General features: G+C 43.0%; 1 protein-coding gene across 1 annotated transcript in view; it reads left to right on the top strand.

Moving 5' to 3' along the window:
- rxfp1 (relaxin family peptide receptor 1) overlaps positions 1 to 15,478 on the top strand; it is a 224,134-nt gene that overhangs the window by 102,681 nt on the left and 105,975 nt on the right. Inside the window, exons 4-7 of the mRNA XM_068033983.1 lie at positions 671 to 751; positions 2,463 to 2,568; positions 2,653 to 2,724; positions 9,430 to 9,501. Of these exons, the coding sequence (XP_067890084.1) occupies positions 671 to 751; positions 2,463 to 2,568; positions 2,653 to 2,724; positions 9,430 to 9,501 (331 nt within the window). The remainder of the gene's footprint in view (positions 1 to 670; positions 752 to 2,462; positions 2,569 to 2,652; positions 2,725 to 9,429; positions 9,502 to 15,478) is intronic.

The raw sequence follows: 15,478 nt of genomic DNA, 5'->3' as shown, positions 1-15,478 counted from the left end.
GCAGGGCAGGTGCGGTACTGCCCATTCAGAATTCTTCCATTGTTGCTACAGCCACCAACTAAAAGTAAGATATTTTTCAATGCACATTTTTCCAACAACTTCTTTGTGCAGCCAGGAGAAGCAGGGGTGCTCCCCCAACTCCACCATTGTCATTTTCAACCTTCACCTCCGACCTATTGCCCACTGCAACCCCTCCCCCCGGGACTTATCATGAGGCCACAGCTGGGGAGGCAAGCAGCCGGACATTCGTGCTCTTCAAACTGGTGAACTGTCTGTGGAGGTGCAACAGGAGCACCTACATTAGACATTAATAAGGCCTGAGGTCCAATTTTGGGCTGGCTTCAGATCTTTCTGTTGGGATGTGCGATGTTTAACAGCACTGAATCTGGGTCCTGAACCAAATTTCTATCCTTAATTTCCACAATTTCACTTGTACGATGAATGAAGTAATATCACTATAGTCCAACACTTGTGACTGAATCCACAGTGACTTCATGTTACCACCACAATGCTCCAAGTTTCTTATTCTTCATCCACCAGTTTTCAGGACACAGCTAAGGTCTGACTGCAACAGTACTGGTGGACAGAACATAATGTGTGAGCATATGTCTCTGCATCAGTTCTCAATTAACTTTGCACTGTATATTAAATAATTATTTCTCAATTGTAGATGACAACAATGGATGGTCTGAACTGTTCGATTTATATTATGGAAGAATTTCAAAATATGAAACTGAAGTTGCCAACTGCAGTAAGTTTCAGAAGTTACTTTATTTTGTGAGTTTGCTTAAACCTTTACAACGCCCTCTTCATATTTTAGTCAGCTGTTAATTTCTACTCAAGGAAAGTAAGGATTTAATTTATTCTGTAACTAAACAAAGGAGAAACTATGTTCATGGGAGAACATTACTGTGATCAAACAATCAGTGAGTGAGTGAGTGAGTGGAAAGAGACAGTGACTGCATGTTACCACTGTTATGAAATGTAGAAAGCTAATACACAACCTAACTAACATTCAGCACACTATGGAAGTACTACAGAGAAGCATGAAGAGTTTATCTAAATTTAGTGACCCTGAAAATCCACAGTCCATGATTCCGGCATTTGTGGAATCATTAGGGGCCACCATGGACACTTCACTGGTACACCAGTGGTGACATCAGCAAAGGAGTTGCAGGGGATTGATGCCCAGGTCTACCACTGAATCCAACCCTAAATTTCCTGCCCATCCCCAAGCAAAGATCTCAACCCTTTGACCACCCCGTTACATTTAAATGATGGCAGCAAATAGTGCTTGAGAAATCAGCTGGCTTCTCTGCCTTCCCGGCACAGTACCACTAACCTGTAGTAAGGCCAGTATTGGGCTGGTAGTACTGAATATGCAACAGTGGATAAAGCACCAAATGTAGTAAAGGAGGTAGGGTACCTAGTCCTGGCCATCTTTAATTGTGACTTCTCTTTTCCAGAGCTTCTCCACTCCAGTATTACCTTCTATTGCACTGGTGACCTGCCTGTCACTGATGATCAGAAATCCCACTAGCAACTTACCCTGTTGATAATTTACTCCAACCCAGCACAATCAATGTCAGTTATGGTGAAGTCAGGCTGGTGAGCAGAAGTCCCACATTCAACCTACTTCTGGTGGCAATACCAGCAGAGGGAAAATCTAGCATTAAAGATGAAAATCAGATGGGTCTGGATATTGGATGACAAGAAAATAAAATTAAAATCTTTTAAACTTGTCATCACATTCTTGGCTGTCAGCATCCTGATTCTCTGGCCATATACCAGGTTTCCAGAATCCAGGAGGCGAAGCCAGCATCCACGACTCTCTCATGTCTAGAAGTTTCAGAACTGAAGGTTAAAAAAAAAATCAAGATACAGTATTTCCAACAATATATGGTTGCACCTTAATGGAAAATGTGATCAATAATGCATTGCCCCAGCTATGAGATAGAGTATTGTAGTCAGAACATACCCTAAAACATATAGAGCAGTTCTTCTGTGGTAAGCTGTCAAGTTCACAGATATAATTATACTCTGTTCACGCTATAATTATACTCAGTGCCCTGGTCCTGGAAGGTATCCAAGATCCTTACTGAAAAGTGCAATTGTGCGGACATCAGATGACGATATTGTGCCCCCTCTCATAGTCACATAGCCTGCTGAAAGTCATTTTGTAGGCTCAGATGTGAAGAAAGGACAGTTGGGCCAGATATCAGAAGCTAATCAGTAAAGTGGGACTGCACTCCAGCATGATTCATTGCCTTCATGACAGGAAATGGGAAAATTGGGAGAATAAAGAACTTTCATTTTTAAAGCTCTATTTACAAGATATGTGGAAACTATCTCTTTCTAGCATCTTTCACCACAGATGCCTGATGTAAGAGCATTACTTGTGCTTTTAATAAATCTGATTCATCACAAATGTATAATATACTGTAATATTTCTTTTTGCACAGTGCTTGGGAACATTTCAGAGAAATGTGCATGCAGAGGTCTGGAAATTGAATGTGAAGGTGCTGAACTACAGTCCATCCCTTTGGTATCTTCCAATGTATTAGCACTGTAAGTATAGGAACTTCAGATCATACCAGGGAGAAGCAGTGTTTCTTCAATTCATTGCTGTCTCCTTATCTTTATCTGATTCAGGAGACTGCCGACCAATAAGCTAAGAAAACTTTACGCTGATGGTTTCAGCACATACCAAGATCTTGAAGAACTGTAAGTGTGAATGTTGCCTGAAGCTAACAACTATTGTATATCTTTTGGCTTTGCTTACTATTGGAAATCATTAGTCTGGATTTTGCTATGAACAGTGAAGGAACATCTTTCAGTGTTCACCTCACACATAGACTTTTTTGCAGGCTTGTCAGCAGAGATTTCCAGTAACCAGGCATCTGATTCAGCACTGTACACTCTACAGAGAATCTGCAGAGTCTGTGAGTAGGACAAGCGACAGGGAGGATCTTCAACCAATCAGATTGAAGAATCCTTAATGAGACGCACAGATTGCAAAGCAGGAAGTAAAAAAGAACAAATATAAATTATATTTAAATGATTGTATAGGAAGCAAAGTAAAGATTGGGACATAGACATGGGATTAAGGGAAAGACATAAAAGAGAAAAACAGAAAACTGAAAAAAAATCTTAATTTTTGTTAATCGCCAGCATTAATTACTTCTGAGGGAAAGAGACTCCACATTTGTAAACTTAAATTTTCAGCACCAGAGCAGTTGTTCAGCTATAATTATCACTTATTACGCCATTAAAAACTTATTCTTGATTGCATACCCCCTAACTTTTTCATCTGTTTTTAGTGCAAGACTAGTGGGTAATTACCCTAAATTGATGCCTTACATTGATTTCTATGCACAGCCTGTGAAGGAGCAGGGTAATCCTGACAGCAACTTCCAGATTTCCACTTTTAACTGTGTATGTTGGATGCTAGCAGTTGCCTGAGCCTCGCTGTTGTTATTACAACAAAATCCAGGCCATTAATATTTGGTGAATTTTTTCAGTGCTGATGGGAATAACACAGAATTTGAGGATTAAATAAGGCTGCCTTCATCTTTAGAATATATTTTTAACAACAAAAGGCTTTTATTTATAAATGCTGCTCAAATTTGATCGTTTATATCTTTATCAAAGAATGCTTGGACTAGCTTATTCACTCATTAATCTGAAATGGGCAGAAAAGCTCGACATATACATTCCAGAGCCAAAAGTACAGTATTCTAAAGCACTGGCAAGTATTTGGAGGCTCTGCTCCCAGCAGAGTTTCACTCAATGGGAGTATGTATTGGAGAAATGTGCATGGAAATTAGCACTCCTGATTTCTACACATTTAATTTTACTGATCTAAATTTTGAAGGTGCACTGACCTCCATCCCTGATTCTCCAGTCTACACTCCCACTATGTAAGACTGCATGTCAAAATCAAAGGCCTCAATATTGGCACAGGATTCACTCCTAGAAGTCAGCCTGATTGACAGACTTGACTCCCAATTTGACAGGGAGCGGTCCAGAGCAGACAGCAGGAACAGGTAGAGAGCCTGCAGCTGCTGGTGGAAGCCGGGGGGTGGGGTTTCTGATCCCCAGCCCGGGGGCAGGGGCAGGGGGATCCGATTCTGCACCTCAGGGTGAGGTGGGAGGGTGGGTGGGACCCATGGCAGGACCCACCCATGGCAGGAAACCCAGGTAAGCTTGGTGGACTGAGAAGAAGCACTCCTGCTCCTCCTGACTCACAAGCAGTGCTGTAAGATCTTTTACCTCTTCCCCAAGGCCTGGGAAACCTGACTGGTCAGGGTTAAACCTGTAAGACAGGTTAAATGTGAGGCTCGCAGCCTTCTTTTAATGTTTCAATGGCCAAACCACCTCCTGTCCCAACCTCTGTTAAACCCAAAGTTGGGGTTGGGTTTGAGATTTTAAAAATGTTAACATTTTGCCCAACCTCAACCCACCCGGTTTTGTAGGCTAAAATTATCCCTACAGTCTTCAAACATTTACCCTGCTGTTTGGCTGTCTGTTGTACATCATGTTATTTATTTCCATGGAAACGGAAATCAGTCGGGGTGTATGATAGGCAGTTGATCTGATATTGTCTTGTTTGCACTGTTGTAAAAAGTTAAAACGACTCCTAATACGTGAAAATCTTTTCAAAACCAAGATTCACTTGCTGCTGTGGTGCTCAGAAGGTTAAAGTGTGAACACATATCAAAAGAAATAAAAGTACATTAGCAGCATACTAATTTAATGCAGCTGTGAAGTGACCTCATTCCACCATGCAGCATGGTTGTGGGGTTGCCATGGGAACATTTCTAAAGTTATGCACGATTCTACTGCGACTCAAGATGAACATTTGAAAACTGAATGAATTCCGAGAATTAATTTTAAAAAGTACAGTTGAATCACACAAAATAGGTCATGAGTTTGCTATGCCCTCAATTTGCTCAGGCCTTCTGTTGGTGAAGTTACAACAGTAGAAATCACAAGGAAATTCAAGGCCAATCAATAAACTGTGGCTGCAAGTGGTCGATAATGTTATAAGTGTAGCACAGTCCATTTAAAAATTCAGCAATTTGATCTAAATAAAAGCTTTCAAACGGTCCATAGGTGAAAGCTGCCAACGGAATGAATGTATAGTATACTAAGCATTAAAAATCAGTAAACACTTCACCCAAGGTCTCAGTTGTTAAATGCACTGCCCACTATGGAACTGACAAGAGAAAGGTTGGAGAGTGGCAAAATCAATCTGGGTCTCTGGCTCTGACTGCTATCTAGTGGCCTGTGTGGAAAGTACACTTGTGTAAGCATTTATGAGGATCGGATCGAGCTCCCTGCTATGATGTGCATTGCAGCTGAATAGCCTACTCACAATTACATCTTGATCTGAAATTTATGGTCCCACCGCCAGGCGAAAACAATGGTGGGCCGCATGTCGTGGAGCCGCTGCAATATTAAGTGCATTTTGCCTCTCTCCCACCCCCACAATAACAATTAAATTAATTACTTGCCTTCGCCCCCAAAACACTTACCTTGTCCACCTGACCTTCCCCCCACCCCCCACAAAGTGCATAAACTTTAACCTATAACCCTTCCCACCATCCTCTACACCAATGATATGACTTTGATGCTCTCCCCCACCCTGCTCCCACACTGAGAAACTTACCTGCTCCCCCCTCTGCACCAGTGTTCAGCCTCGGTTCCCCGGATGGGGATCCGAAGGCACGGCAGTGCCAGCCACCGGCACGAAGATCGCATCAGGACAGATGGCAGGAACGTAAAGGTAGTGAATTCATTGTTTTTAACTTATTTAAATATTTAAACAGGGCTCCTGTTGCCAAGCGGCGGGGGCCGCTATGAGGCCTTGCTGCTGCCAGCAATATCAGGCCGGGCCCTCTTGGCGTCGGGGTGCGTGGCGACCTTCTCCCAGAGGCATTTTACAACACCCCCCCGCTCCACAACTCACGACATCAGGGGGGTCTGTAAAATTCAGCCCCCTGACATTACTCTACAGGATGTTAGCAACAAACAATGTGTTTTCTGAAATTTCACTGTGCACTGTTTTAACATTATTAAAATAAACAGGTTAACAAATCTATGTTAAATAGTGGCGAGTAATTTCAAATGCATGTTACACATTTGTCTACTAATAGCCTATGGCATAATTTTAAACTCAAACATGAAGAATGACCATTTCAGTGAGCTCAGCAAATGTTCGTGGAACCATTCCCAGCATCAGTTAGTACCCCCAGAGGAGAGTGCAACAAAATATGGGTGGCACAGTGGTTAGCACCAGTGACTCGGGTTCAATTCTGGGTACTACCTGTGTGGAGTTTGCAAGTTCTCCCTGTGTATGCGTGGGTTTTGGCCGGGTACTCCGGTTTCCTCCCACCACCAAAGACTTGCAGGTTGATAGGTAAATTGGCCATTATAAATTGCCCCTAGTATAGGTAGGTGGTAGGGAAATATAGGTACAGGTGGGGATGTGGTAGGAATATGGGATTAGTGTAGGATTAGTATAAATGGGTGGTTGATGGTCGGCACAGACTCGATGGGCCGAAGGGCTTGTTTCAGTGCTGTATCTCTAAATAAAAATAAATAAATAAAATTGGAGGAGGGAAAACCACAGTAAACAGGAGAACATTTTAAAATTCAATTGCCTCTGCACTGAGCAGTTCCTTATCCTTGATGATTTCAGCCTCCATTTCAAATCATCTTTCCTATTCTCTTCTGAGTTCATGACTATCCTATCTCTCTAAACCTTTCCCTCTGTGTAAACTCTCCTCCCCAAACTCACAAACAAATCTTCGACCATTTTACCTCATGTGGGCTATCCACTGTCAATCAGAGACAAGGTCATTTCCAACCACTTCATTCCATCTCTTGCAATCCACATCCCCACACCGCTTACAACCCCACTTTCTTTTGTCTCCAACAGGTAGTCGCTTCCACTGGAAGCCTGCCTCAGGCAAAAGCGCACAGAGACTGGAATGCGTCAGGGAGCCGGCCAATGTGTAACTTCCAAATTTCCCCTTCCCCCCCCGCCATCGAAGCCGCTTCTGCGGGTCTGATAAGACTCCGCCTATTGTCCCTGCCTCAGCCCATCTGCTACCGATCCATGCTTTTTCATTTCCATACGCGACTACTCCAATGTTCTCATGGCTGGCTTCCCATCTGCTGCTCATATCATATCTCACACCACGTTCAAATAACCCAGCACCCCTTATCCTTGCTGATGTAAATTGACTCCCACCCCCCAACACTTCCAATTTGAAACTATCTTCCTGGTGTTTACATCACTTCATGGCCTTGCCCTTCCTGTCTCTCTAACATCTTCTGGCCCGACAACCCCCCTGCCAAAAGTGTTCATTTCTCTGACACTGGCATTTTGTGTGTCCCTCCCTCGCTGCCCTATCTTTGGTGGTTGTGTATTCAGCACCTAAGTTCCAGGCTTTGGAATTCCCTCCCTAAGCCAGTCTGCTTCTCCCTCTCCCTCTCTTTAAGACCCTGCTTAAAACCCTCAGGGGCAATGTTCAAGGAGTCCCCAAAACAGGCACAGCCAGCCGAGTGGCTGCTTCATTCATCCAATTGATGTCAGTGTGAGGTCGGAATTAAATTGAGACCTGAACCTCATTAGCATTCCATTGGCAAGCTGTGCCTGCTAAGTAGATGCCCTGCTGCAGCTCACTAGTTCTAGGAAGGAAAATTGGTAGGCTTCCAGATGAGCTGGCTAGCTCGATTTTTCGACATTAAAGGCACTTGGTAAAATCTCTGAAATTGCCCGGAGTCTCCCTGAACTGCATCAGATGGCTGGAATTAACAATGCCTGTGCTGCATCATCCTACGTACCTCATTGGAGCTGGATTGAGTGACTTCCATCCCTCGTGGCTGTTTGCTGGTCCACCCTTAAGTTCACCAGACAGGTGGCTTGCCTCACTTCCTGTAAAGTTACGGCAGTGGAGCAGCACCAACCATGAGGAAATCCACTGTGCCTACAGCAGCCTGTCCTATGTGTTTGATCTCAATGGAGAAATTCTCCTGCTGTCTTCTAGCCAGCCTGAGGCTGGTAAGTTCCATAAATAATCTTCCCCCTTAAAATACTTTGCTAGTTGTATAAGTAAACACAGTTTGGAAACTTAAGCATTTTTTTAAAATGTGTTCGACATCAAAATTTATTCATGTGCAGAAGTTGTTTGGTGCATTTGCTATTTTATGCAGGATGCAGTTTCAGTTTATTGCTTAATTAAGGTTAGAAACTTCAATGTTTGATGCTGGCTTTTTGTAATGGAAATTGCTAGGGTCCCAGATCAGAGAGGTTAGTGATCTGCTATTCTGTGATTGATTTTTTTGATGTTTGGATGAGTATAGGGTCAACTAAAGTAGATTAAGTCTCTTGAGAGCTGACATCTGTTCAATGTTACCATACTTCTAACGAAAGTAGTTTAATGCCGGGCTCAAGCAGTAACTTATTTGACATTTGCTATCTTGGTATAATCTAGCACCGATGAATGCACAGCACTAGGCCGCAGTGTTTAGAATTTCCAACCCTGCCAGACATGTATGAGAAACTGTAATGTTCTGAATTTGAAGTCGATATCAAGTCATTAAGTAAATAGAATAACATTGCAGACTGCATCAAATGATATGTGACTGAATCTCCAGGAATAGGTCCAACCAGAGTTGGCAAAGCTCAAAGGGCTACATAAGTACAAGTTTTTGCTGCTGTTGTTGCCTTCGATTAGCAAATCGGATTGAATGCTCAGCAGTTGGGTGCATGGGATCCTGTAACTGGATTTAACTGGAATCAGCTATTCATATGAATTAATTCAGGTGCTATTAATATTTTAACTTATTTAATATAAATTGGTTTGTTCAAATCTCTGAAAGGTCTCATGATATTAATGGGAGAATTTTGACAAATACACATTGTTACCAATTGGTTGCTGAAAGAAATGCATTTTTTTGAGCGTATTGGTGCAGGGGTGGTACCTAAAAGATTCTGCAATTCTCCAAGAATGGCTTCTTCATCTTAGCCACCCTGTCAAAAGGAAGAGCAAAGTTGATGCTGGATGCTTCCACAGGAACAAAGGGAGGGAAGCAGAAAGGATTAATCTGATTCAAACTCATGCAGCACTTAGCAGCTGGCTACAGTGCAGCATTAGTGGACATCAGGGAGCAAGGTGCCTGTCCACTAAGCAGAACTATGGGGCCAAGCAAAGGAAGAAGGAAACATGCAAAATAGATACATTGTTTAGTGAATCCACAAATACATTTGGTTTGATGGAGCTTTTAATGTTCTAGATCGAGAACTGGCAGGGTTTGACATCTATTTCAAATCGCATGTCATCTAATTCCCATCATTTGGGTTTGAGTACGATTTGTAGATATCACATTTTAAATTAATTTCATTGTATTTTCTTTTAGAAACCTAAAAGACAACGAAATAACAACAATTTCTAAACGAGCATTTAAGGGACTGCATAATCTAACTAAACTGTGAGTATTGTTGATATGAAATTCCTTTATCTAGCGATTGAGAGTTTGAATTCCCATAGGGGTTCTCCTGATCATCCACTGCAATTTTGGCAGCAGATCCACCGTTTATGCCATTTGTCCAATCAGGTTCAAGGCCAGAAGTCACCAGCAGGCACAATATTGGTGTAATTGCTGCGATCATTAGCCCATGCATTATCTGGGCCCAGTTGCTTTGCCCTGGCCACTATTGTTTAAAGGATATCTAACTTGTTAAATGGTTTCTCATGCTTAATCCACCTCATAAATTTTCATTCCAACTGCAAAGAAATTTAATTGAACTGATTTTTTTCTGACAAAAAAATAGGAATTTAACTTAATGCCACTGACTTGTATTGTTTCACATGATGGCATAATTTTGATTATTATATCGCCTTGGCCTATGAGCCACAAGTTTCACTGCAGATAGCAGCCTGCAGATAATTAATCTTCAAATTACCATCATTATCTTGAGGCGTTCTATTGTACTGCTAAGAACTTCATGCAGAAGGCATGTTCCAAGTTGGTTTCTACCCTGATATTCTTTCAATACTTAGAAAAGTAAATTAAAAGGCAGAAGTATATAATTGATATATGTCTAAAAACTTTGTATATGTTGCATATTTTGTCTCATCGATTCAAAGCATCATATTTTTCTGTCTGTAAATTTTGTGTACAACTTTAAATACTAAATAAAATACAGATGTCACTATTCTGCAACCTGCGGAACAAATCCCAGCCACAGAAAATACCTTACTATTCCATGAGCCAAAGGGGTGAATTTTGACTGGCAGATCGCCACTATTGGCAAAATTCAATTGAGTCGGAGCCAGGAAACTGGAAGAGGATGAGCACTTGGACCTGGTCCCTAATGAAAATGCACCTGTCGTTACTGCCATTTACATCCACATCATTCCAACTAATCCTGAAAAGGAGCCCAGTTACAGATGAAACCAGCTTGCTAAAGAGAGCTGTTAGCAAGGCCCTGGCATTTCTGATGCGCCCATTATAATAAGATGTTAAAGGGAAGCACAATATATGTGAATGAATAAATTTTGAGGGCCTGTTCACAAGTTAAACAAATCAACTTATAATCATTAATATTTAGAAGTACGATGTAACATTCAGTAATCAATAAAATGCAGGAATTGACCATCACTGACGCAATATTCAGCAGCCTGGAAATTACTGCTGCTGATATTGTGACACAAACATGTTTGAATTAAGTTCCCATCTCCACTATTTTAGTTGAGGAATTAATCGATTCAAAATAAAAGTTTTAACACCTCAGTTAAAATAACGGAAAGGGGCATGAAAGTGCACTGATATGCATTTGCACAATAACGTTGATCACAGTAATTTCCAGGCTTATTTGTTTAAACATCTGTTATCGTGCTCTTACTGAAACAAATCTCCAGGAACTACCTGTGTAGTTTTCCTTTGTGCCATAACTGGTAACAAGGAACTGTTTTGCTAAGCTATCATCAATTGACCTTTTGTCCATTGACCATATTTAATGCATGAGATGCAGCATACTGTACCTACTGGGGCAGTGAACATTATTTTCTTATAGGTGTGTCATATACTTTTGTTCTCACTAATTTAAAATAGCACTTGACTGCAAAAAAGAACAATAATAGATAAGTAATGAATATAGATTACCAGCAAGTTTTGTAAGAAATATTTAATTGAACTTTGTTGCACTGTGTCTAAGTCATGCTGTGGTCAGCTGCAAAACTTACAGTATATCGCTTTCCCAATAGTTGTGATGGATAATTTTTATGATCCTCCAGTGTAGAGAAGCTGTAACAGAGGTTTCACCAATGTAATTTAACTTGTTTGCTTAGTGTATGTAAGACATCCATTTTGCTGTTTCATAGGCAGCATTGATTCTTTTTTCATTCTTTCATGGGATGTGGGCATCGCTGGCAAGGTCAGTATTTGTTGCCCATCTTTAATTGCCCTTGAGAAGTTGGTGGTGAGCTGCCTTCTTGAACTGCTGCAGTCCATCAGATTCAGGTACATCCACAGGAGGGAATTCCAGGATTTTAATCCAGTGACGGTGAAAGAACAGCGGTATATTTCCAAGACAGGATGGTGTGTGACGTGGAAGGGAACTTGCAGGTGGTGGTGTTCCCATGCGTCTGCTGTCCTTGTCCTTCTAGGTAGAAGAGGTCGTGGATTTGGAAGTAAAGGCCTGCTACCCGACCCAAACCCGACGGGACCCGACAATGTGTGTCGGATTCGAGTCGGGTCGGGCGCAGGAAAAAGTGGAGGGACTCGGGCCAGGTAGGCTCGGGTCCAATGTGGTTCTGTCGGGTTCCGGTCGTTTTTTTTTTCCTGACGAGCAGGCCTTTATTTGGAAGGTGCTGTCTAAGGAGGTGTGGTGAGTTGCTGCATTGCAACCTACTAAAAATCTGTTAAAACACTTGAAAGCACAAACTTAATAGGACTGAAAGTCAACAAATCTCCTGGACCTAAAGGCCTCCATCCTAGATTCCTAACAGAGCAGGATACAGAGACAGTGAATACACTGTAATTTTCCAAAATTCCCTAGATTCTAGTACTGTCCCAGAGAATTGGAAATTAGCAAATGCAACAAAGCTATTCAAGAAAGGAGGGAACGAGTAAACAGGGGACTACAGGCAAGTTAGCCTGACATCAGTCATCAGGAAAATGCATTATCAAGAAAGTGGTGGTAGGGCACTTAGAAAATCATATGATTAGGCAGAGTCAATGCGGTTTTATGAAAGGGAAATCATGTTTAACAAATCTATTGGTTTTTGAGCATTGTAATGGACAGGTGGGTGGTGGCCTGGCTGGTTTCCAGTTTTCACCTCCCACTGACCACAGACAGTGTTTTTGTATTACTAGTGTTTCAGCCCCTGTGTTTTGCTTGTCAATAAAACAGACAGTGACAGGTTTTCTCATGGGTTTAAAACAGAAGATGAAATATTTATTGAACAATATTCATCACCTGAAATAATCGCACCACCACCAACACACACGTACCTTCCGGGAGCAGAGAGGAGAGGAGCGGACCTGCAGGGAGAACGCCGAGTGAGGAGTGGGTAAATGGAGCCCGAGGATCGTGGTCTAGACACTTACCTTACGGGAGAGGAGTGGACCTGCGGGGAGAACGCCGAGAGAGGAGCGGATAAATAGAGCCCAAGGATCGCCGCCTAGACACTTATCTTCTAGGAGCGGAGCGGAGTCCAGGCGTGCTTGAGCTTTTGAAAAAAGAAGAAAAAAAGTCAACTGTGACATCACAGGAAAACTGCAAGGTGATTGCTTGGTGAGTAACTGCTGTTAGGGAATAACTCTAAATAACTGGGTAAGTAACCAAAGTAAAGAGAAAGATTTACAGTCCCTAGTGTAAATAATCTAATTTTTGGGTAATTTAAGGGAGTAAATTGAGGGTAAGTCATGGCACAGCAGCTCGGCATCATGGAGTGCTCCTCCTGTGCAATGTGGGAAGTCAGGGACACTTCCAGTGTCCAGGGTGAACACGTGTGCAGGAAGCGTCTCCAGCTGCAGCTACTCGAAATCTGCATTTCGAATCTGGAGCGGAGGCTGGAGACACTGTGGAGCATCCGCGAGGCTGAGATCATCGTGGATAGCACGTACTGGGAGGTGGTCACACCGCAGGTAAAGATTGCTCAGGCAGAAAGGGAATGGGGTGACCGCCAGGCAGACCAGAAGTACTAGGCAGGTAGTGCAGGAGTTCCCTGGATCCATCTCCCTCTCTAACAGATTTTCCACTTTGGATACTGTTGGGGAAGATAGCTTCTCAGGGGAATGCAGCAAGAGCCAAGTCTGTGGCACCATAGGTGGCTCAGCTGCGCAGGAGGGGAGGAAAAAGAGTGGGAGAGCTATAGTGATGGGGGATGCTATCATAAGGGGTACAGATAGGCATTTCTGTGGTCGCAAACCTGACTCCAGGATGATATGTTGCCTCCCTGGTGCTAGGGTCAAGGATATCACGGAGCAGCTGCAGGACATTCTGAAGGGGGAGGGTAAACAGTCAGAGGTCGTGGTTCACTTTGGTACCAATGACATAGGTAAAAAGAGGGATGAGGTCCTGCAACAAGAATGTAAGGGGCTAGGTAGCAAATTAAAAAGCAGGACATCAAAGTTTGTAATCTCTGAATTACTCCCGGTACCATGTGCTAGTGAGTATAGGAATAGGAGGATAGAGCAGATGAATGCGTGGCTGAAGAGATGGTGCAGGAGGGAGGGCTGTCTGTTTCTGGCGAAGATGGAATCTGTACAAGTTGGGCAGGTTGCACTTAACTTAACTCCTTGCACTTAAGCAAGGATTCAGGAGGGCTAAAAGGGGCCATGAAAAGTCATTGGCAAACAGGATTAAGGAGAATCCCAAGGCTTTTTATACATATATAAAGAGCAAGAGGGTAACCAGGGAAAGGGTTGGCCCACTCAAGGACAGAGGAGGGGATCTATGCGTGGAGCCAGAGGAAATGGGCGAGGAACTAAATGAGTAATTTGCATCAGTATTCACCCAAGAGAAGGACTTGGTGGATGATGAGTCTAGGGAAGGGAGTGCAGATAGTCTGGGTCATGTCGATATCAAAAAAGAGGAGGTGTTGGGCGTCTTGAAAAACATTAAGGTAGATAAGTCCCCAGGACCAGATGGGATCTACCCCAGAATACTGAGGGAGGCAAAGGAGGAAATTGTTGGGACCTTGATAAAAATCTTTGTATCCTCACTGGCTACAGGTGAGGTCCCAGAGGACTGGAGAATAGCCAATGTTGTTCCTTTGTTTAAGAAGGGTAGCAAGGATAATCCAGGCAATTACAGGCCAGTGAGCCTTGCGTCAGTGGTAGGAAAATCATTGGAGAGGATTCTTTGGGACAGGATTTACTCCCATTTGGAAACAAATGGACTTATTAGCGAGAGGCAGCATGGTTTTGTGAAGGGGAGGTCGTGTCTCACTAACTTGATCGAGTTTTTTGAGGAAGTGACGAAGATGATTGATGAAGGAAGGGCAGTGGATATTGTCTACATGGACTTCAGTAAAGACTTTGACAAGGTCCTTCATGGCAGACTGGTACAAAAGGTGAAGTCACACGGGATCAGAAGTGAGCTGGCAAGATGGATACAGAACTGGCTCGGTCATAGAAGACAGAGGGTAGCAGTGGAAGGGTGCTTTTCTGAATGGAGGGATGTGACTCGTGGTGTTCTGCAGGGATCAGTGCTGGGACCTTTGCTGTTTGTATTATATATAAATGATTTGGACGACACAGAGGTTGGTGGAGTTGCGGATAGTGATGAGGATTGTCAGAGGATACAGCAGGATATAGATCGGTTGGAGACTTGGGCGGAGAAATGGCAGATGGAGTTTAATCCGGACAAATGTGAGGTAATGCATTTTGGAAGGTCTAAGACAGGTGGGAAGTATACAGTAAATGGCAGAACCCTTAGGAGTATTGACAGGCAGAGAGGTCTGGGCGTACAGGTCCACAGGTCACTGAAAGTAGCAACACAGGTGGATAAGGTAGTCAAGAAGGCATACGGCATGCTTGCCTTCATCAGTTGGGGCATAGAGTATAAAAATTGGCAAGTCATGCTGCAGCTGTACAGAACCTTAGTTCGGCCACACTTGGAACATTGCGTACAATTCTGGTCGCCACACTACCAGAAGGATGTGGAGGCTTTGGAGAGGGTACAGAAGAGGTTTACCAGGATGTTGCCTGGTCTGGAGGGCATTAGCTACGAGGAGAGGTTGGATAAACTCGGATTGTTTTCACTGGAACAACGGAGGTGGAGGGGCAACATGATAAAAGTATGGACAGAGTGGATAGTCAGAAGCTTTTTCCCAGGGTGGAAGAGTCAGTTACTAGGGGACATAGGTTTAAGGTGAGAGGGGCAAAGTTTAGAGGAGATGTACGAGGCAAGTTTTTTACACAGAGGGTGGTGAGTGCCTGGAACTTGCTGCCAGGG

This window comes from Heterodontus francisci, chromosome 1 (assembly GCF_036365525.1).
Source record: "Heterodontus francisci isolate sHetFra1 chromosome 1, sHetFra1.hap1, whole genome shotgun sequence".
Lineage (NCBI taxonomy): Eukaryota > Metazoa > Chordata > Chondrichthyes > Heterodontiformes > Heterodontidae > Heterodontus > Heterodontus francisci.
Note: the sequence above shows the minus strand (reverse complement) of the source record. Positions and strands in the feature narration are given on the sequence as shown.